Here is a 24,006-nt window from a genome sequence, read left to right on the forward strand (position 1 = left end):
GCCTCGGGGGTGATTCAGACCATATTCGGTACATTTCGGAACATTTAAGATTGCTGAATTTGGTACTTCTGGTTTCCTTATACACGATCGTGAGTGGATTAATGTGATCCCGAAGGATAGTTTGGCACTGGGGGAAATTTTCTCTATGCGATCGTGAGAGGAGGTCTGCGATCGCGGAAGGTTAGCTTTTAGTGAATCGCGAATGCGTGAAGGAAGTCGCGCTCGCATTGAAGAAATAGCGAGGCCGGGGGCTGAGGCAGTTTGTGCTACGCGATCGCGTGACCTATGATGCGGTCGCGAAGTTGAGGCAGACTGTTTATCGCGTAAGCGATTGGTTTTCACGCAATCGCGAAGAATAAATTGGAGTTGGGTAAAATTTATGTTACACAATCGCGAAGGGATTTCTGCGATCGCGATGTGTAAATCACTGGGCAACAGAACTTAAATTTTAAAATTAGAGTTTATTCTCTTATTTCACAATTTTTACATTGAGAGCTCGGATTAAGGCGAGATTTTGAGGGATTTTCAGAGGGATTATTGGGGTAAGAGTTCTTAACTCGTTTTTGATTAAATTCCCTTAATCTATCATTGATTTTATCATTTAATTAGGGATTTGGGTTGAAACATTGGGGAAAATTGGAGAAAACTTCTTAGGCCGAATTTTGGAGATTTGAGCGAGATTTTGGTATCGGATTTGTGTAATTCTTGTATGGTTGGACTCGATATCGAATGGGTATTCAGATTTTATAACTTTGGTCGTGTTCCGAGACGTGGGCCCGAGTTGACTTTTTGGAGCGATTTTTCAATTCTTAGCTAAGATCATTATTTCATTATTTAAATTAGTTTCCTATAGTTATATTTATAGTATAAAATTATTTTGGCTAGATTCGAGCCGTTCGAAGTTGAAAAATCGAGGGAAAGGCCTTCTAATTGATTGATTGAGCGTGGTTTGAGGTAAGTGACTTGTCTAACCTTGTGTGAGGGAAATTCCCCTTAGGATTTGGTATTGTGGTGATAATTTGTGATATGTGAAGGCTGCGTACGCGAGGTGACGAGTGAGTACAATGGCTAAATGTTAAAATTTCGATTGTTGCTACGTAGTTTCCTTTTCATGCCTTAATTGAGTTACTTTACCACATTATAGTCATCATGTTTAGCCTAATTTCACATGTCTACTTGTCTTATCTCCTATTTGCAACTTGTATCACATGTTTAGTTGAATTACTTGCTTTTCTTGATTTTCGTATTCATTACTAAACTGTGGAAATTCTTTACTTGAAATTGCTATCCTTAGAATATCATTTATTTAGTTGTTGCGTTTTGGCTTTCGTATTATTGTTGAGGTGATTGTTTGGCTATTTGCATGAGGTTTCTGCCGTGCTGTTGTTATTGTTACATGGGATTTCTATCGTGCGGTTGTTATTGTTTGCACGAGGTTTCTGCCATGCGGTTGTTATTGTTGCACGAGGTTTCTGCCATGTCGTTGTGATTATTGATATGCATGCAGTGGTATAAGGTCTGGGTGTTGAAACGCATGCGGTGAGATAAGGTGGGCTTGATATGTGTGGCTGGTAGGGGAACTACTAGAAGCCAAGCAGTGTGATAAGGTGGGCTAAAATGCGGGATGTTATTTCGGGAAAATGGTTTTCAAAAACCAAATATAAAGGCTCTCGCGGTGATATAAGGAAAGACTGTGATTTATTTTTATGATTTAGGACTACGAGGCGGTACATCGGGTGTGCCCCTATTGATATTCTTTATTTGTTATATTGTTTGGTTCTTGTTTTCCTTAACGTGTAAAATTCTTGTTTTCCTTTCGTGTGGTATTATCTTTCCTCGATTTCGTGTTGTTATTTCCCGTAAACTCTTTATTGTTCACTTCCCTGTCATTTCCATTATATCATTATATCTTCTGACTTGTTTCTTATTATCTCTAATAGGGCCTTGACCTGACCTCGTCACTACTCTACCGAGGTTAGGCTTGGCACTTACTGGGCACCATTGTGGTATACTCATACTACGCTTCTGCACATATTTTGTGCAGATCCAGGTACATCCTATCAGCCTCGGTATTAGTGCACTATGTTGCTGCTTTGGAGACTTCAAGGTACACCTGCCCGCGTCCGCAGGCCTCAGAGTCCCCTTCTACCTTATTTTCCTTATTTCTTTATGATTTTTATAGACAATGATGTATAGGATTGTGCAGCATTGTATCTAGATCTTGTGACTCATAACTCACCGGGTTTTGGGAAATTGTATGTATTGAGCTTATAGTCTACTGATGAAATTGTTGAATTTATGAAATTTTAAGTTTTTATTTGATGTTTCTGCATATTGATAGGCTTACTTAGTCTTAGAGACTAGGTGCCGTCATGAAATCCTACGGAGGGGATTTGGGGTCGTGACATCTTTCAATATGCTTGGTTTGTTAGTTTATCAGGTTCTGGCTTACTCCTCTTGCGTGACTTTGAGCTGGTGGATCATTACCCATCCCTGTCCGTGAGCTGAATCCATTATTTGTGTCGACCATTCCTTCTTTGGTGCCCCCATTGTTTGCTAGCTTGGTGGCTGATTTTGCTCTCACCGCTGGCCATCCTTCTGTTTGTGCTCCATTTGGAATAGCCTGTGCTTTGTCATTATTTTCTTTTCCAACAGTTGGCTGGACATTACCACTTATCCTCTGTGCTTGAGTACCATGTTTATCAGCTATCTTCAAAACATGGTCGTTCATTCTCCATACTTTCACAGGCTTTGGGTTCTTTCCTTTCTGTGGTTGTATAGGCTGCTTCTGCATATTTACAGCCTTACAGTTATGTCCTATTTGCGAGCATGCAGCACAATTTTCAGGCTCCCAGTCATATGCCACTTCCAGTTCAATCACACCACCCTTAGGGTCTTTCATTGTGATGCATTTAGGTAGCAGTCTTATGACATTCATTTCAATGAGTACTCTAGCATATGATATGCGTGCAATATTTGTAGTGCAATAATCAATGTATAAAGGACTACCTAGTCCACTGCTGATTTTGCTCAATGATTTCCCTCCCCAACAGCTTAGAGGTAGGTTTTGGAATTTGACCTATATTGGAATAGTTTTAAGGATTTTATTTTTGAAGTTCAAATCTGCAGACCACTCCTTCATTATCACATGCCTGTTTTTAATTGTATTGGATCCTGAATACAGTACCTCGTTCCTCTCCTCCATGCTCTTGAATCGAATGATGAAGTAGTCATCGTTGTGATAGTATATCTGGGGATTTCCTGCAAGTTTTTAATGTATTGTATGAAATCTCTCCACTGCTCCCATTGATGGGGAATCTCCAATGACATATAAGATAATAGCCAATTTTTATTTCTCACTTTCCTCTTCAATGTTCTTCTGATTAAGTTTAACAATTTTCTTTCATTCCTATATGATAGGAGCTACATACCTTAGATTCATGCCTTTTGATGCCAATTTGTTCCATGTCACAACATTGGCGTAGGTTTGTGTACTTCTTTTCCCACCAGGTAGGTCAATTTAATATTTTTCTTTGTACCCTATGGGCCTCGGCATTCTCATTGCCCTTTAACTTATTGCTTCTAGGCTCCATTGGTGTAGTAGGGTTTTCGTGGATTTGAATAGGTATAACACCGGATATCCAATGGGATAGGCTGTCCAACGAGACGAGACGGGACGAGTAGGTCCGGCCCATCCCGATCCCGGTCCCGGTCCCGTACAGTCCCGGCCCAATAAATGTTAAACGGGACTAGGCCTATATTAAATGGGACATGGGATGGGACGGGCTACCCATTTTGTCCCGGTGGGCCGGCCCATTAAGGTCCCGTCTCATCTCGTCCCGTCCCGCCAGCTTGCCAATTCGAGAACAATGTCCCACAAAAATTATAGATCAGTTACAACAAAACTATATAGGAGCTTACAAATATTAGTATGATAATTTGTAATAAGCTACTAAGAGGCCTAATTAAAACAGAACCCTTCCTAGAAGGTGGCTGCGTAGATTAGGTGCTCTTCAAAAGACTTGTATTTGTATGTGAAATTTGAAACCTCTATTAATAAAATAAAAGGCTTTAGCCTTGAATTTGTTTTATGAATTATCTTACTTAGTTACTTTATACCTTGAGATTATATTAAATAAATTACAAGTCTACTATAATTACTAAAATATTTTGTCACAAGTCTTTAATATTTTATAATTTTTTACTTAGTTTTTTTATAATTTATTAAGTTTTAAGTTTATTAAAAAGGTCAAAAAAACTAGTCGTTGCAAACTTTAAAAACTTAGTCATTGACAACTTTAAAAAAATAATTGTTGCTATCTATAAAAAAAAAAATAGCAGTTGCAAATTTAATGCTTAATATTTAAATAATTTTTTTAAAAGGCCCACTTAGGGCCCACGTCCGTCCCGTCCCGTTTGTTAGTGGGATGGGATGGGCCTGCCGTCCCGTCAGCATCCCGGTCAAAGTCCGTCCTGTTCTGTCCCGTCCAGATAATTTCGTCTCGTCCCATCCCAACCGGTCCCGTTGGACAGCCTTACCATTGGTGTAGTAGGGTTTTCCTTGATTTCAACAGGTTTAACACCAGATGTACCCACTGCATTACTAGTAGTACCGCCATTGCCAACCTTGCCGCATGTGCTTGGGTTAGTGGAATTAGCTATTGATTCCCCCTTCCCAGTACTTGGCGTGTCCACAAGCCCCTGTTTACCCAATTAACTAGTCTTGTCCACCGGTGTTTGTTTCTCTATAGCTCCATGGGAATTTTCCCTAATTGGTGATTTTCCATTTCCAAATCCAACCTTCAATTCCTCGAGTAGCACGAGATCTGTCAACAGAATTTTGTTCGCCCTCTTCCGCGGCCGTCCTCGCCCTCCCATTTCGGTAACCTACGTAGTAGTAGAATCACCTAAACAAGCGCCGAGAGAGAAATGAGAGAGTTTCAGACCAAAAAATGATGATATACTCTTACTTAACTGAATTCTAATAGTGTTATTTATATATTTACATCTATTAGTTTTGTAAATATATAAATCAAATCAACATAATTAAATTTTATATATTATCATTAGCAGGTATAAATCATAAAAAAAATTAGATGATATCAATAGTTACAACAATTATATTGCAATAATAAATCGTAAAGTTGTGTTATTTGCGCACCATGATAAATAATACTACTCCATATTATTATTGAAGAAATCGAATAGTACTTTTTGAGTTGATCACTTTATAAGATACTCTTAAAGATATAAGTTATAATAATAAAAATAATAATAATAATAATAATAATAATAATAATAATAATAATAATAATAAAATAATAATAATAATAATAATAATAATAATAATAATAATAAAACAAAAGAAAGTAAACAGCAACAGCAGCATCAACACCACCACCACCAACAACAACAACAACAACAATAATATTAATAATAAGTTGATGGTTTTAGAAATACATTAAGTTTATTAATTGAAAATTTTCATTTAAAATAATACCCTTCACTATTATTACTCCTGTTTTTAAAAATTTGATTATCTTTCAATTCAATTTTTTTCTAATTTCAATCAAATTCAAAATTACTTTATCTAATTCAAAAAAATTATCTTTTAATTTAAAATTTCTTTTTATCGCATAGTCCAATAGGTATTGTCTTAAAATTGTCAACTTCCTTTTTATTAGTTTGCCACTTGACTTAACCTCTATATGAGAGAGAGATATTCTAGTATAACAAATGAGATAATATTTTCATGAAATTTTAGTTTTATAAATCGATACTCTCCCTTTTGGATAGAAAATGATTTTCTTGAAAAATATTTTCTGCAGTCAAACTAAAAGTAAATTTATTTTCAGAAATAATTTTCTCTAAAGTATATTTCTTGTCATACTACAAAAAACTTGATGGAGTAGTTTAGACTGAATCTCGAATAATAGTAAAGGATAAAATGAAAATAGCTAAAAATATTAAGGTGTTTTTATGTAGATGTAAAAATATAAAAGAGAAATCATCGACCAAACTACAAATAGAAACTTCGGAATCCGACATGTCAGACTTCAACTACTCCTATAACGAACGGAAACTTCCTATCTCACGGCGGCTTCTCTCCTACGCGCCTTTCTGATTCTATATTTCAGACATTTAGTCCTCATCCAAGTCAATTTGGTGAAAAGAAATTCTATCTTTTTCACTTCTTCGGCAAATTTAGCGTAGAATAAATCGTAAGGGCTATTTTAGGTTCGATGTTGGACGATCATCAGCGAGAGAAACACGCAATTGGATTTATTGCTGTTCGATCTTCTACTCAAGGCTTTGATTTTAGGAGCTTCAGAAAAGGAAAAATGGAGAAAATGAAGAATATATTGAAGCCGAAGCCGAATCCGCAACAGCTTTTGAGAGATTGGCAACGTCGCCTCCGACAAGAGTGCCGAAATATCGAACGCCAAATTCGAGGTTTTTTTTTTTTTTTTTGATGATTTGAATGTTTGATGATTATTGGGTCTTAACTGATTTTGGTTAATTGCATGTAATTTTGGGGTTTTCTTTGATCAGATATACAGAGAGAGGAGAAGAATGTAGAGAAATCAATTAAAGAAGCTGCAAAGCGAAATGACATGGGTTCTGCCAAGGTAATTTAAAACTGCTACTTATAGTTGAAATTTATACATTTTCTTGTTTGACTTAATCTTGAGCTGATGATTGCTGTGGGGCTTTATTTGGTAGTTTATGTCATAGCCAAAACTTTATTTTCTGATCCATGGGATTAAGGAGTTGTTTTATCTATGTTGAACATATTAGGGCTTCCCAGCATTCCAGCATAATCATCATTAGTTAGTTGCCTTCTATTTTCATGTTTTTATGTTCTAGTACTCATATATAAGTGTTATCATAGGCACTAGCGAAAGAGCTTGTGAGATCTAAAAGAACTGTGAATCGATTGTACGAGAACAAGGCGCAATTAAATTCGATATCTATGCACCTTGGAGAAAGTGTCGGTATGATCACACTCTTACTCTATCTTGTATTTTGACATTATTTATTGGCAAGTATGCAGTTGCTTCTCTAAGCTATTTGATGAGCAAATTATTGGAAGCACTATATGTATTTTTCTGAAGATGAAGTACCAATAATTCTTGATGCGTTCTCCCTTATCTGACTCATTAACATTTTAGGATGTACTTAAATTCACTCCTTATGGGCTTCTCAGTTTCCTGGGTGTGGGTACTCTTGTTTAAGGACATTTTCAATGTGAGATCTTATTATGCCCTAAATCAAACTAAATGTCCTGTTGTACTTTTTCACCCTCCCAAGGAAAAATATATCTTGTATAATTTATTGAGTTGGAGTTTCCAGATGCATAGCTAATGGCATGTGGGTTAATTGTGAGGTATAAGATTTCTTTTTGATTTGTAGATGTCGGGAAGTTAGAATTAAGACTCCCAAATGTTTTATACTTCTGGTGTTGTATGACAAGAGGTGAAACATTCTTTTCGGGGGAGAGGACGACTGGAAATATTTTGGTAAACAAACTAAAAATCTAATATTTGAGTTGATATAAAGGGAGTACTTTTTACGTTTATTGTCATTATCTTATAAAGCATGCCTCGTGCTCATCACCACTGAAAGGAGAAATGGAACTTCCTCTCGCTGTTTCATATCATCCCAAGTTCCCAATAGAAGGAATATCATCAATGGCAGTGAACGCAGTCATGATTGACCCATTGACCCTACTTTGTGTTGCTAGTTCTTCCTATTTCTTTCTAGTTCTGTCGCCCACCATGTTTTATTGGAACTGTCCAAAAATTATTGGAAAGGGAGCTTCTAACTAATCTCTCTATCAATCATATCACTTTATCCAATCATAACATGATCACTTGTTGCCTGTTTGGTCCTCAGCTGTCATGATAGTTGGTTACGGAAATGATGATAACTCCCATTGATCTCTTAAAAGGGTCAGGAAATCTTAATGGTCCAGAATATGTCAGCAAAACATGAAATCGTGCATTATTTGTCATATCTTACCTAGCTTTGGCTAACGCTTTTCAAGATTATTTTCTCTTGCTTCTAAGTTCTGATTTTACATGCTACATTTTGCTACTATATCTTGCAATACTGAGTTCACCATGGAGTTTGTACGTATACATTCTAAAGGTTGGATATCATCTTTAAGAATTTCTGATCGAAATCCTTCTGCTCCATTACATGTTTGCATGATGTTTTCCTTCAGATAAGTAGCAGCACTGTAGATTGCTAGACAACCATATTTTGATTGCTTAAGCTGGATAAATATGTATTCATTTGCTAACTTTATTCATCTGTATGTTGAATTTCTTCAAGTATCTCATGATCTTCTAATGCTTTTTTGCAGCTATTGCTCGCACAGTGGGGCATTTGTCCAAGAGTGCTGAAGTCATGAAGCTTGTTAATAATCTTATGAAGGCTCCAGAAATGGCTATGACGATGCAGGAATTCAATAAAGAGATGACCAAGGTATCTATTTGGTATTTTAGCTTTGTAAGCTTTGAAGAGACTTCTGAGTTCTCTATTGGTTGGTGAATAACTTTTGGATCTGTATGATTCTGGATTTTAAATAGTTTGTTACGATCTATGATGCGACATGATCATGTTTTGTTCTTTGTATACTATTTCTTCTTCTGCACTTTGACTTTCCTTTCAAATCGATTAGCCCGCCTCCCTATGAGAAAATGAGACAACTTCTGCACTTTGACTTAACTTTTGAATCAATTAGCCAGCCTCCACTTTTTTCTTTTTTGGTTTTTGTGTGTGTGTTTCTGCTTGAAATGGAAAATGGAATCACTCTTTCTCTACTGTTGTTGTAGGCTGGTGTCATTGAAGAAATTGTGAATGATGCAGTGGACACTGCATTGGATTCAGAAGACATAGAAGAGGAGATTGAAGAAGAAGTTGACAGGGTATTAACTGAAATTGCTGGTGAGACTGCTGCGCAACTTCCTGAAGCAGTCCGAAAGGAGAAGTTAAAGCAACCTGCCCAGTCACTAGGAGATGCAGAGGTATGTCACATCTATAAACCACTGCATAGAAGTTTAATTGATCTTTTCAATGATGGAATAAAGTGATATGTAATTCTTGCAGGGTGCTGACGACGAGGAAGATCTAGAAGAACTAAGGGCTCGTCTTGCTAAAGTAAGATCATAAGTGATACTTCAGCTGACTTCCAGTTCCTGAGGGTTCAGTTATAAAAGGGCAGTATGTGAAGTGGCAGAGCTCCCTGTATGGTCTGCTGCGGCTGCATCTTCTTTCTGGATCAGGAAATAGTAGAGTACTTTCTGTATCTTAAAATCAGCTGCTCTGTAAAGTCTCATCAAGCTCTTGATACCGTGTAGTCATTGTCCAAATCTGAGCTTTATCCTCTCACGCTGTGTGTTCTGGAAAATATGATGTTTTTCAATATATGGAAATGAAACACTATGTAATGACATTTATTTGCTGTCTAGCAGAATTAGCAGTTTAATCTACCTACTTAGGAGTTCTTTTCCTTCTCTTTTTTTGTTAATTATTACTTCAAATCCACTTTCATTCTTCTGTTTTTCAGTAGAAGGATTACTGTTATTATAGAAAAACTTCTGATGTTTCTTGTTTAATCCGTATTCATACATTTTCTTACATGTTCAATTTCTTTCTTCTACATCACTTTGTATTCTTCGAACTCAGGATTTAGTGGGATATTTTATTAATATTTCCAGCCTACTTTTAGTGGTATGATGATTCATCCCACGGAGTGAAAATGTCACCTATATACATTATCGTTATGTTACACTGGTCTTTGTTTTGCGGGTCATTGATCATCTATCAAGTATATGATGTTTTGGGCTAATTCATTTACCGCTTTTAGTTAAAATGTTAGGATCTGCAGTGCGTTGTCATTTTCATTATGGCCTGAGATTAACAAGATAACTATTTTGCAGTTGTTAAGTATGCACGTATAATTTTACTGTGTCTTATTGGAATTTCAGATAGAAGAAATCTACAGTCTAGATGACAAACCTGGTACAGCACTGACAAAAGAATTTGCATACTTTCTCTTTTCACCTGTTATAAATCTGTCCTTTCTTTGATATGAAGTGCATACCGGAAAGACATGCGCTTGCTTATTCTAGTTTCTTGGCTAAGTACTGCAGGTGTTATGATGGATTAGAGATTTGACTTCAATGTTTGCAGCAGTCAAAGGATGTCAAGGAACTATTTATAAAACTTGTCTGTTTTTGTCACGATCCAAAATACAACTAGTCGTGATGGCACTTAACCCAACCCGCTAGGTAAGTCGATTTCCAACTATCCAATTCCAATAAAATTAATAAGGCAATTAATTAAAAGAAAATATATAAAACCAATACACTTCCCCAAGAACTGGTAGTACAAATCATGAGTTTCTAAGAATAGAGTATACAAAGTTGGTATGAAGTAAATACATCATCTGTTTGAAAAGTGTATAAACAGAGTTTTAAGAATCTAAGGCTACCATGAACAAGAGGCAGCAACAACCGGAACGCAGGTACATCTTCAGATCCAGCTCCCAACGAACACAGCAACATCAGCAGCCAACATCTACACGCAAGGTGCAGAAGTGTAGTGAGTACAACCGACCTCATGTACTCAATAAGTAACAAACCTAACCTTAGGCTGAAAGTAGTGACGAGCCTGTACCAAGGTCGGGTCCCAACTTCAATAACCAACCATAGTTCATAACACCATAAAACAAGTAATACCAGAAGCAACTCAACAATCAAATGCTCAACAAAAAAAATATGATTTCTAAAAATAGTTCTGCCTTTCAAGTACAACAATGAAAACCCAAATCGTTTACAGGAGTTGCCAAAAATATGAATAAGTTTGAAAACAGTAATTTTTTCAAAATCCTTTCCATAATAAATAAGATGTTTCATTTTCTTTCCAAGTAAAACATGAGGCAAGGAAATCACAATACCCATCTGTCAACATGTGTGAGAAATCATGAATGATGTGATACCGTACAGCATGAGGAAAATACATCTCTATGCATGTATGTCATGTGTGCATGTCAATGCAATGTATCTCAGAGATGAACTCATATACTCACACTCTCAGAGTACTCAATCTAGCTTTCTCACACATTTCACTCATCATGCCCAATCACTCGGTATTGTATATGGCCAATCCCGCCCAGGGAAGATCCATCCTGGAATATACACATCAACTGATCATCAGTCACCCAGTACCGAGTAGGGCCAATCCAGCCCGTGGAGAAGATCCATCTCCAGGTATATAATACTTCGGACAACATCTATGTCCAGGGAAGATCCATCCCTCAATAATATCAACCACGCTCACTGGGAGTATGTGCAGACTCCGGAGGGGCTCCTTCAGCCCAAGCGCTATATAAAGCTTATAAGGCCTGCTGCAGGTGGGCAACCCCGATCCACATAATAACAATAATATATATAAAGCCAATATGTCCTACTGCAGGCGGACAACCCCGATCCACATAATAATATTCTCACAATCAGGCTCTCGGCCTCCCTTAGTCATCAATCTCTCCACTCTCTCTCTCTCATGGGCTCACAATGTCTTGAAAATAGCCTGAAAATAATGATATGATGTATCAAAAAATAACAACAGAGACTGAGACATGATATGCAATGAAATGAATATGACTGAGTATAAATTTTTAATTTAAAACAAATAATTCACAGCAATATAACCTTTGTGGGTCCCAATAATACTGGCATATAGCCTCAACATGATTTTTAATATGATTCTCAACTAAATTTCTTCAACATATAAAACTGCATAGAAAATACCAAGATTATTTGACTACAAAATTCCACAGAAACAATTACGTCACAATTTCTATGGTGCACGCCCACACGCCTGTCACCTAGCATGTGCGTCACCTCCAAACAATTCACATAATACATATATTCAGGGTTCATACCCTCAGCTCCAAGATTAAAAGAGTTACTTACCTCGAACAAGACGAATCCAATTTCGAGCAAGGGCAAAAATGCTCCAGAAATTCCATTATGCGCGTATCAACTCCTGAACGACGAATCTAGTCACAATTAATTTGATTCAGTCCACACAATTATAGGAATTAATTCCATATCAAAATACTAATATTTTTCCACAAAATCCGAAATTACACTCCAAAAATCGCCTGTGGGACCCACGTCTCGAAAACCGACAAAAGTTACAAAATCCGAAAGCTCATTCAACCACGAGTCTAACCATACTAATTTTACTAAAATCCGACCTCAACTCGACCTCCAAACTCTCAAATCTTATTTTCAAATCCCTAGGTTCAAATCCCCGATTTACACCTCAAAAACATGTAATCTAATCGGATTATTCGATGATAATTCAATATTATGGAGTAGAAATGATCACAAGTGACGTACCTCAAGATTTTTCGTGATTTCTCGCTCAAGAATCACCCAACCCGTGCTTGAAAGTCCCAAAAATGGCAAAAGCTCGGAACTCCACCATTTTTATTCTGTCCAGGGCATGTCACACCTACGACCATATTAGCCGCATCTGCAGTCTCGAAGATGAGACGAAATGTCCGCATCTGTGATCGCCCAAAATGCTCCTTCCGCTTCTGCGCGTTCCTTTTCGCACTTGTGACCTCGCAGGTGCGAAAATTTCTTCGCACCTGCGACCACTGCCCCTCTTCACGTTTGGTCGCTTCTGCGATGGCTGGTGCGCATATGCGGCTTCGCACCTGCTATCAGACCTCCGCAGGTGCGAAAATACCAGAAGCAAAATTTCCAGCAGTAGTTTTAAGTCCGAATTTGATCCGTTAACCATCCGAAACTCACTCGAGGCCCCCGGGACCTCAACTAAATATACCAACAAGTCCTATAACATAACACGTACCTACTCGAGGCCTCAAATCACATCAAACAACACTAAAAACATGAATCACACATAGATTCAAGCCTAATGAACTTTGAAACTTTCAAATTCTATATCTAATGCCGAAACACATCAAATCAATCCGAAATGACTTCAAATTTTGCACACAAGTCATAAATGACATAACGAAGCTATTTCAATTTCCATAATCGGATTTCAACCCCGATATCAAAAAGTCAACTCCCCGGTCAAACTTCCCAAAATTTTAATTTTCGTCATTTCAAGCCTAATTCTACTACGGACCTCCGAATAATTTTTCGGACACACTCTTAAGTCCAAAATTACCATACGGAGCTACTGGAATCATCAGAATTCAAATCCGAGGTCGTTTACACATAAGTCGACATCTGATCGACTTTTCAAACTTAAGCTTTCCATTATAAGACTAAGTGTCTCAATGCATTCCGAAATCTCTCCGGACCCGAACTAACTAATCCGATAGGTCATAATATAGCTATAAATCACAAATAGAGCAGTAAATGGGGGAACGGTGTTGTAATACCCCAAAACGACCCGGATCGTTACATTCTCCCCTACTTAAACATACGTCCGTCCTCGAACGTGCAAAGAGTTATTTCCAAGCCATCAAATCACTATTCCATCTTACCACGCTCGTACCCGGGGGTAATCCCACGTCACCCTATTCTATATAAAAATAACAACTCAATACAACTGAAAATCATTGATTTAACCTGAGCCCAAAAACGTTGGAATTCAATTTCCAACCTTTAGAATTTCTTTCAAGACATGGATCTTACATTTACACACTGTATGAATCTGAACAAGCTGTATCAAGCCATAACCATAACCACAACCACGGACATAATCACCTAACATATTACACAACTCGCATGCTCGTAGCACCATTCTTGATCACAGTGACTACTCCAAAACCAACCAAATACTAGTATTAAACCTACCACTTACCAGATCAACAAGTCATGGAGCTCTCTCGCCCAACTAGAACCATAATCGCTTTCTGATCCGACTTTCAATATTATCCTTCCGAACACGATCAAACCTGATAGTACCCATTCTAGGTCCAATGTCCTTATATTACTAAACACAACTATTCCACAGACATGTCACACCAATATAACTCAGATCCACAAACTGTGCCATCTGTGCGCCAATATGCAATAATTCAAATGTACTCAGTCATGAAAAATGACTCAAATGAGAGAACTGCCCCGCAAGATTAACAAGTACCGCCACAAAGAAATGTTGAAAGTCCATCACACGATTCTAACACAAGGTTCATACCTTAACATAACTCCGCTGCAATGCGTAACCCCATCCAAACACTGGTCCATATTATATACCTCGAGCCACCCTGCTCAAAATCAATAACCACGGAGAGGCAAATGACACAATGCCACACAAAACCTAAAAGAACATAACTAATATGCAATCGATCATGCAATACCCAAATACTCATCTCGCTCATATTCCGCCATAAGGCCCCCAATAGAACCGCGCCATGTGTACATATAACCAATGAATCACAACTCCTCATAGCATAGAAGAGTAACTCACCGATCATTCCAAAACACGAATAAGCTCAACATCAACCGAATGGCACATCCCTCAATAATAGCGGTGTGGGGCCAAGAAATCCGACTCGGTGTAGAATACACATCCTAATTGGGCCTACCAATGAACCCCCAAATCAACTCTGGTTACCCACAATTAGATAAATAACCCTCCGAAAATCCACAAGGACTGAGTCATAATACATACTATTATCTAGCTAGCTTCGGCCACGACTTCACAGTCCGTAACCATGAAACAATCTGCTCCTGTAAACTCCCAGTCTCCAAATCCATAGAACACACGAATAACCATTTCTGATTCCATCTCCACAGCCCGAATGTCTAACATATCTCTCATACACGATCTTCCCACGAGGAATACTTCACCCATTATTTCGTGCCACATAGCAACATCTTAAAATCAACAGTCGATCAATCAGGAGAGTGTCGCAATACCTATGACATATCCATAATTCAAAACATAGTGCGCCGTCTGAAATGTATACTCTACTCATGCAATACCAAATAGTTATAGTATTCATCTAAACATCGAAAAACGTCCATGCCATCTAAGAATTTATGACTTCCAATTCAAAACTAAATTGTGACCTTGCACACACCAACCTTAATCCCACACAACACACTACATCTATCATGCTATCATATGAAAAATACGAGAACCTCATAATCATTCTGAGTCACAAGTAGAATACATATCCGATTAGACAGAAGCCTTCCATTTGATCCCATCCGGTAGAAAATCACAATGTTTAACATGTTCCTCAGGCCGATAGGAAATATCCATCTCAAACCATGGTAGAAATCCTCAAGAATGCTTTAGAATCCATTTGCACATAATCAAGCTATCAGAACTGAATCTCTCTAACTCAACCAAGCCACCAAGTCGCCAAACCCAAGAGTATTGCCACAAAGTACCTGCAGAAAAACCCAGCATCATAAGCACCCAAAGAACCGATCATATCTATTGTATGATCCAACCTATCATCAAGTTGTCCTATTTCTCCGAGTCCCTTTCGAATTTGTCTTCAAATTGATACTTCTCCTTGCTAAAACACCACGATCTTTAACCACAACTCACCCCGCGAACCCTAGCATAGAACCACAATGCCCTAAGGCCCATAAGCCGCTGAATTCCCTCTAAAGTACCCCAAAAGCACCACAACCGAGGCATCCACTCTAAAAGACCTTATGTAAATTTAAAAGTGTCCCCCTTTCCTTTCTTATACTGAAATGTAGAATCCATAGTCATACAGAATTACCGCAAGTCCAGGCACCATCAAATGCAAATCTCAGATTTTATCCATACACAAGTCCGAAGGAATTCTCAATTGCTATATGTAAACCTCGGACCTATTGGAACTTTCTCGAGATTCACCCACTTTACTCAAATCTAAAAAAAATTGCAACGCCCAAACGGGCAGAAAGACACGTGCCTCATTAGCATAACACCACTCAAAGAAGTAACCCTGCCTTAATACCACCGATCCAATTCATACTCCGTACGCACTACATCCTTCACAAATAACAAATAACTCATTCCATGATTTTCATATATTCATAAGTGCAATATAACACGTATCCAGAAATTTTCTTACTCAATTATTCTCGAACTCCACCTCTACAAGACATCACTGATTCTCAAGTATACCTCAGACCAAAACAAAAATTTGACACATAACCATGAAATGAATTGTCAATAGCAGACTCCCCCACTTGGCTCAAAGCCATAAATTTAAACACCCGATAACTCATAATATTCATACTCTATTAATGTCATTATACTGCAGTTAGTACAACAAAAATTCTTCTTAAACTCATATAACGGCAACCATAAAAATATCTCAATCGTCCGCTAAGCTCGCATTCATCTCTTAACACTCAAGTCAACTTTTTCAACCAGATTCAAATTCAAATCTCAACACATACGCCTCGCTAGTAGAAAAGAAACTCTCCCCTCATATTATAAGGAACACACCTACGTAGATTACTCCGCATGGGATAATCCACCTGCTTAGCCTCAAATTGGTATCTTGTTATACCCTTTCGTAGCCACAATTACTACGCAATCACTTAATATTCCTAAGTCCAAACTCATTAACAAGACATGAGAATTTTATTTTTCCCAAAATTTAACAACGTGAAAGATCCTTCAAAATATTTATGCTCGAGACTGTACGTCACATCAAAACGAAAATCAATCACCCAATGGCCTTTCCTTTACATTTCAAGTTAACACTTCTCGTCACATTCTAATCGTCTTAACACATCCGCAGCTACATCATACTCATCATAAAGCGATTCCACCGCTCATCGAGCCACAAATTACACTCGTAGGGACATCACCGGACATAGAAATCCAAATGAACAAGTTATAATTGAAGCTACCGAGCTTAAGCTGCGGTCTAATCATGGCCTCAAGTCCTCCAAACTGGCCCATCATCGAAATATATAATACACATCTCGAACCTCGTTTATAGAATCACAAGCCGGCGATGCACAGCTGATACCGAGTGCTCATGTGCGCATACGAATGCGTGGAAGGAATTCAAAGAGTTATGTCTCCAGTTGAATCAATTCCGCACGATAAGGAAAGCAAGATGGGAAGTATATATCCTAAATACCATGTAGCCTCTCTAAGATAGGTATGAACGTCATCATACCGATCCGCAAGACTTTACTAGACACTTGCTCATGACTTGTAGAACCTATAAACCTAAAGCTGTGATACCACCTTGTCACGACCCAAAATCTAACTAGTCGTGATGGCACCTAACCCAACCCGCTAGGTAAGCCGATTTTCAACTATCCAATTTCAATGAAATTAATAAGGCAATTAATTAAAAGAAAATATATAAAACCAATACACTTCCCCAATAACTGGTAGTATAAATCATGCGCTTCTAAGAATAGAGTATACAAAGCTGGAATGAAGTAAATACATCATATGTTTGAAAAGTATATAAAGAGAGTTTTAAGAATCTAAGGCTACCATGAACAAGGGGCAGCAATAATCGGAACGCAGGTACATCTTCAGATCCAGCTCCTAACGAACACAGCAACATCAGCAGCCAACATCTGCACGCAAGGTGCAGAAGTGTAGTATGAGTACAACCAACCCCATGTACTGAATAAGTAACAAACCTAACCTTAGGTTGAAAGTAGTGACGAGCTTGTACCAAGGTCGGGTCACAACTTCAATAACCAACAATAGTTCATAACAACATAAAACAAGTAATACCAGAAGTAACTCAACAATCAAATGCTCAAAAAAAAATTCTAAAAATAGTTATGCCTTTCAAGTACATCAATGAAAACCCAAATCGTTTATCGGAGTTGCCAAAAATATGAATAAGTTTGAAAACAATAATTTTTCCAAAATCCTTTCCATAATAAATAAGATGTTTCATTTTCTTTCCAAATAACCAGTGTAAAATAAATGCATCACTATGCCCATCTGTCAACATGTGTGAGAAATCATGAATGATGTGATACCGTAAAACATGAAGAAAATACATCTATATGAATATATGTCATGTGTGCATGTCAATGCAATGTATCTCATATATGAACTCATGTACTCACACTCTCAAAGTACTCAATCTCGATTTCTCACACATTCCACTCATCATGCCCAATCACTCGGTATTGTATATGGCCAATCCGGCCGAGGGAAGATCCATCCCAGAATATACACATCAACTGATCATTAGTCACTCAGTACCGAGTAGGGCCAATCCAGCCCGTGGAGAAGATCCATCTCCAGGTATATAATACTTCGGACAAGATCCATGTCCAGGGAAGATCCATCCCTCAATAATATCAACCACGCTCACTGGGGGTGTACAGACTCCGGAGGGGCTCCTTCAGCCCAAGCGCTATAAATCGCACTATGAGGGCTGCTGCAGGTGGGCAGCCTCGATCCACATAATAACAATAATATATATAAAGCCAATATGGCCTGCTGCAGGTGGGCAGCCCCGATCCACATAATAATATCCTCACAGTCAGGCTCTCGCCCTCCCTCAGTCATCAATCTCTCCAGTCTTTCTCTCATGGGCTCACAATATCATGAAAATAGCCTGAAAATGATGATATGATGTATCAATAAATAATAATAGAGACTGAGACATGATATGCAATGAAATGAATATGACTGAGTATAAATTTTCAATTTAAAATAAATAATTCACAGTAATATGACCTCTGTGGGTCCCAATAATACTGGCACATAGCCTCAACATGATTTTTAAATATGATTCTCAACTAAATTTCTTCAACATATAAAACTGCATAGAAAATGCCAAGATTACTTGACTATAAAATTTCACGGAAATAATTACGTCACAATTTCTATGGTGCACGCCCACACGCCCGTCACTACCATGTGCGTCACCTCCAAACAATTCATATAATACGTATATTCAGGGTTCATACCCTCAGCTCCAAGATTAAAAGAGTTACTTACTTTGAACAAGACAAATCCAATTCCGAGCAAGGAAAAAAATGCTCCAGAAATTCCATTATGCGCGTATCAACTCCTGAACGGCTCGAATCTAGTCACAATTAATTTGATTCCGTCCACACAATTATAGGAATTAATGTCATATCAAAATACTAATATTTTCCCACAAAATCCGAAATTACACTCCAAAACTAACCTGTGGGGCCCACGTCTCAAAAACCGACAAAAGTTACAAAATCTGAAAGCACATTCAACCACGAGTCTAACCATACTAATTTTACCAAAATCCGACCTCAACTCGACTTCCAACCCCTCAAATCTTATTTTCAAATCCTTAGGTTCAAATCCCCAATTTACACCTCAAAAATACGTAATCTAGTCGGATTATTCGATGATAATTCAATATTATGGCGTAGAAATGATCAGAAGTGACTTACCTTAAGATTTCCCGTGATTTCTCGCTCAAGAGTCGCCCAACCCGAGCTTGAAATGCCCAAAAATGGCAAAAGCTCGGAACTCCTCCAATTTTATTTTGTCCAAGGCCTGTCACACCTATGACCAGATTAGCCGCATATGTGGTCTCGCAGGTGCGACGAAATGTCTGCATCTGCGATCGCCCAAAATGCTCCCTCCGCTTCTGCGCGTTCCTTTTCGCACTTGCGACCTCGCAGGTGAGGAAATTTCTTCGCAGATGCGACCATTGCCCCTTTTCACGTCTGGTCGCTTCTGCGATGGCTGATGCGCACATGCGGCTTCGCACCTGCGATCAGACCTCCGCAGGTGCGAAAATACCTGAAGCAAAATTTTTAGCAGTGGTTTTAAGTCCGAATTTGATCCGTTAACCATCTGAAACTTACCTGAGGCCCCCGGGACTTCAACCAAATATACCAACAAGTCCTATAACATAACACGTACCTACTCGAGGCCTCAAATCACATCAAACAACACTAAAAACATGAATCACACATAGATTCAAGCCTAATGAACTTTGAAACTTTCAAATTCTATATCTAATGCCGAAACACATCAAATCAATCCGGAATGGCTTCAAATTTTGCACACAAGTCATAAATGACATAACGAAGCTATTTCAATTTCCATAATCGGATTTCAACCCTGATATCAAAAAGTCAACTCCCCGGTCAAACTTTCCAAAAATTTAACTTTCGTCATTTCAAGCCTAATTCCACTACGGACCTCCAAATAATTTTTCGGACATACTCTTAAGTCCAAAATCAGCATACGGAGCTATTGGAATCATTAGAATTCAAATCCGAGGTCGTTTACACATAAGTCGACATCCGGTCTACTTTTCCAACTTAAGCTTTTCATTATGAGACTAAGTGTCTCAATTCATTCTGAAATCTCTCCGGACCCGAACTAACTAATCTGATAGGTCATAATGCACCTATAAATCACAAATAGAGCAGTAAATAGGGGAACGGGATTGTAATACCCAAAACGACCTGCCGGGTCGTTACAGGTTTTGCTTCGCAAAAAGTTTTTTTTCTTTTTCTTTTGGGAGTCTGTGTTTTATAGTTGTTTAAAATATTGCTAGGAGGAAACATTTGGAAACTGAAAGCTTGCTTTGATCAGCGGCGGATCTAGGATTTCTAAAAGGAAAAATGACACTGCATAGCCGCTTTCAAAATAATAGTAACTGAAAATATGTATATCTTTTTGTATATATTTACATTTATGTATGTTATGTATAAAATACACTATTTTGCGGCTAATGTCTCCAATGTGCACATGTAGCGCAATCTCTCTACATACTTTATCAGCCTCAAATCTACTCTCATCATATTGCTTTCACGCCAAATGATGTAAACTAGCATAGCAAGAACGAAATTACTATTAACTAGCAATGGAGCACTTGTCAGTTTTCATTTTTTGTCATTTGACATGCCCAGTGAAGTTCAATTTTCCGATCTCCAAAATTTCTCTGAATGCCCATCCATAGCATTAATCTTAACCAAATATTCTTAGAAATATGGCAACTTGAGAGGAACATGTGATCAAAAGTCTCAGTTGGGAAGACACACTACTTGAACGCCAAATTTATGCAACCTGTGCACTGTAGCTAATCTGTCCTGAACAGCCAACCACAATACAAACTTGAATCTACCTCGATACATATCCATGTTCATATACATATTCTCCTTCACATTTATCATGCTATTGTTTGTATTTAATTTCCTTAATGCATTACGCGAAGAACATGGCAAACAAGAGAGCTGGCTCAGTGACGTAAAATGTTCATGAACCAGTCTTAACTTTAACTACTTGATCAATGATGGCATAGCAACTAGTAATTGTGAAGTATTGTCGCTGAAAGATACATATGGCTTTCTAGTTGCTTTGCGGAAGTATAAATGAAGAATCAAACAAAGATGATAATTAATAAGTAAATAAATTGCACGTATTTAGAATATACTTCCTGAGCCGACGGTCTATTGGAAACAATCGGATAAGGTCTGCGTACATACTACCCTCCACAGACTTCACAGTGTGAGATAATACTGGGTATGTTGTTGTTGTTGTTGTATTTAGAATATACGTGTGTCGATCACACACCAATTACATGAAGCATTGTCACTAATGTATACATTTGCCTTTCTAATTTTTTTTATTTTTTATTTTTGGAAAATTCCCAAGAAAATTTCACAAGCCCGGTGCGACGAGCTCGCTGTGAGGGGTATCGATCTCAGAGCTCCTATGTGAGAAATCATTCACCCAACCAATTCAGTCAATCATTTCTAATTATTGTTGATAGAGTTGAAATATTATTGTTATGAAGAATATACAAAAGTTAATAAGTCATAATTCGGGTAATATCATATAATCGATAAATTGCACATTTTTAGAATACACATGTGCGTACGCGCATGGGGTATGTTTGTTTTCTATTTGGAAAAAGCATGGTAAAATACAAAGGAGTATAAATGAAATATTATGATGGTATAAGCAAGTAAAACTATCCATGAAAAATCCAAAGAACGGCTGAAGGAGCTAAATAGATGCAATGTCTACCTTGATCATATATCTAGGGGTGAACATAGTTTGGGTAAACCCAATTAAATTCAAGCTAAAATCTGAATTTTTTAGATTTTTGGTTTGAATTTTTGGATTACGAATTAGATTTAGAATTTAATTTTAAAGTTTCTTAAATTTTGGACTGGATGTTGGATTCGGTATTTCGAGTTTTTGGATATCCAAAAATCTAAAAAAATTTATACTATATACTTAGTCCGTTATCCACGTGTGAATAATAATAAGTCCAATACCCAATCAATTAGACATTATCTCATAAATGCTACACCAATTATTAAGTTACTGTTAGAATACTTTCAATCTGGATATGGTCTTACGCTAATATCGCCCTTATTAATGTCTTTGTTGCATTTCCTTGATAATGATTTCATTACTTGAATACTTTATTTGGATGATTGCAGCATGAATGATGAATCTTTTAGGCAATTTAACAAATACTTCATTTGGATGTTTAATTTTGTAAGAAGAAGAAACATCTCAATCTATAGGCTCAAAACCAAAAAGTCAAAATATCAAAACTGATTAATTTAAAATCGTACTTAAAAAATCCGATCCAATCCGAGCTTATTTAGATTGGATTTTGATTGTCACTTCTTCAATCCGTAAATCAAATTTTTTATATCCAATCTGAACTACCCAAACGCCCGCCATGTATATTATATGAATGCCCACTAAATGTCTTTTCACTCCGAGCTAGGGGTGTATATAGGTCTGGTTGGTTTGAATTTTTTAATTACCAAACCAAACCAATTATATCGGGTTATTAAATCTAAAGACCAAACCAAACCAATAAAAGTCGGGTTTTTAAATCTCGGGTTTTTCGAATTTTCAGTTTGCTTTGGGTTTTTTTTCATAAAGTCTTCATAGCACAAAACATAGAATTTGTGCTCCAAATATTTCTTTAATCCTAGTAAGACAAAACTATATAAGGTATTTTTTTAATAAAATAACATAAATATGAGATGATTCATGGCATTGTACTAAAATATTCAACAATAAAGATGAGAATATCACATAAAATAAATATTATTAATAAGCCATAATGAAAACATAAATAATTTAAAATTACAAATAAGTTGCTAAAATAAGTACGACTAAAAATACTATTATTTACATGACTAAACACTAAAAGAAAAATAAGTTATGCATTTTATCTAAATCATGGAAAAACTAAAAAATAGATATCCTACACTATTTTTATTCATTGTACAATTGAATTGAATGTCTTTTATTATCATTAGTATTGATTTGATTATGGTTTAAGATTTATTTGAGGTACTCACATTTATGGACTACAAAACTTATTGGAGCATCCAGAAATTATAAATCCAAGCTTAAAATAATACGTTAAAAGATAAAATTATGAAAAAGCTTAAGAAATATTTATAAACTACACTACAATAAATATTTTCATGTATTAAATATATTTAAAACTTCTATACATATAATGTCGGGTTGGTTTGATTTCGGTTTGACTTTTTTTAGTTAAAACCAAACCAAACCAAATATCGTCGGATTTTTTTTTCCAACACCAAACCAATTAAACCAAACCATAGTAGGATTTTTTTTTCTCGGTTTGACTCGGATTATCGGGTTGATGCGGCTTGTCGATTTTATTTGTACACCCCTACTCCGGGCATCGTGAATTAATAATATAAAAATTCTTTAGTTAAAGATTAATTCTATCACTCAGACATTCATATCTAGTATTTATGATCCGACAATTAACTATACCACAAAAAAAAGGAGATGAAATAGTGAAAATAGCACGGGCTAGCCAGTTTTGGAACTGATAATTGAAAAATAGTCAGTGTTTGTAAAGTTATTGAAAAATAGCCATTATTATCCTTAAAGACGAAAGCTTCCAGTATAATATACTGGATTCTCAAGTTCATGCGTATAAACTTCCAGCATATTATGTTGAAATTTCAGCACATTACGCTGGAATCTTATATGTAAAAAATTCGAAGTCTGTCATATTATGCTGGAATTTTTCCGGATTTT

The 24,006-nt window shown here is 37.0% G+C and overlaps 1 protein-coding gene across 1 annotated transcript; it reads left to right on the top strand.

Annotated features, from left to right (window-relative positions):
• Window positions 1–6,026: 6,026 nt before the first annotated feature.
• On the top strand, window positions 6,027–9,521 carry LOC107811106 (vacuolar protein sorting-associated protein 24 homolog 1-like). Its single transcript, XM_075244231.1, has 6 exons — window positions 6,027–6,453; window positions 6,553–6,629; window positions 6,893–6,995; window positions 8,369–8,490; window positions 8,841–9,032; window positions 9,115–9,521. The coding sequence occupies exons 1-6, from the start codon at window positions 6,243–6,245 to the stop codon at window positions 9,175–9,177; spliced, it is 768 nt and encodes a 255-aa protein (XP_075100332.1). The 5' UTR covers window positions 6,027–6,242; the 3' UTR covers window positions 9,178–9,521.
• Window positions 9,522–24,006: the final 14,485 nt, after the last annotated feature.

The sequence above is a fragment of the Nicotiana tabacum genome, chromosome 22 (genome assembly GCF_000715075.1).
Source record: "Nicotiana tabacum cultivar K326 chromosome 22, ASM71507v2, whole genome shotgun sequence".
NCBI classification, from domain to species: Eukaryota; Viridiplantae; Streptophyta; class Magnoliopsida; order Solanales; family Solanaceae; genus Nicotiana; species Nicotiana tabacum.

What these genes read in the sequence shown, in the direction of transcription:
- LOC107811106 (XM_075244231.1), top strand. Translation starts at nt 6,243, where the DNA reads ATGTTGGACGATCATCAGCGAGAGAAACACGCAATTGGATTTATTGCT. An exon ending in ATGACATGGGTTCTGCCAAG is followed by an intron (nt 6,630 to 6,892) that starts GTAATTTAAAAC and finishes GTGTTATCATAG; the next exon opens with GCACTAGCGAAAGAGCTTGT. An exon ending in TCAATAAAGAGATGACCAAG is followed by an intron (nt 8,491 to 8,840) that starts GTATCTATTTGG and finishes CTGTTGTTGTAG; the next exon opens with GCTGGTGTCATTGAAGAAAT.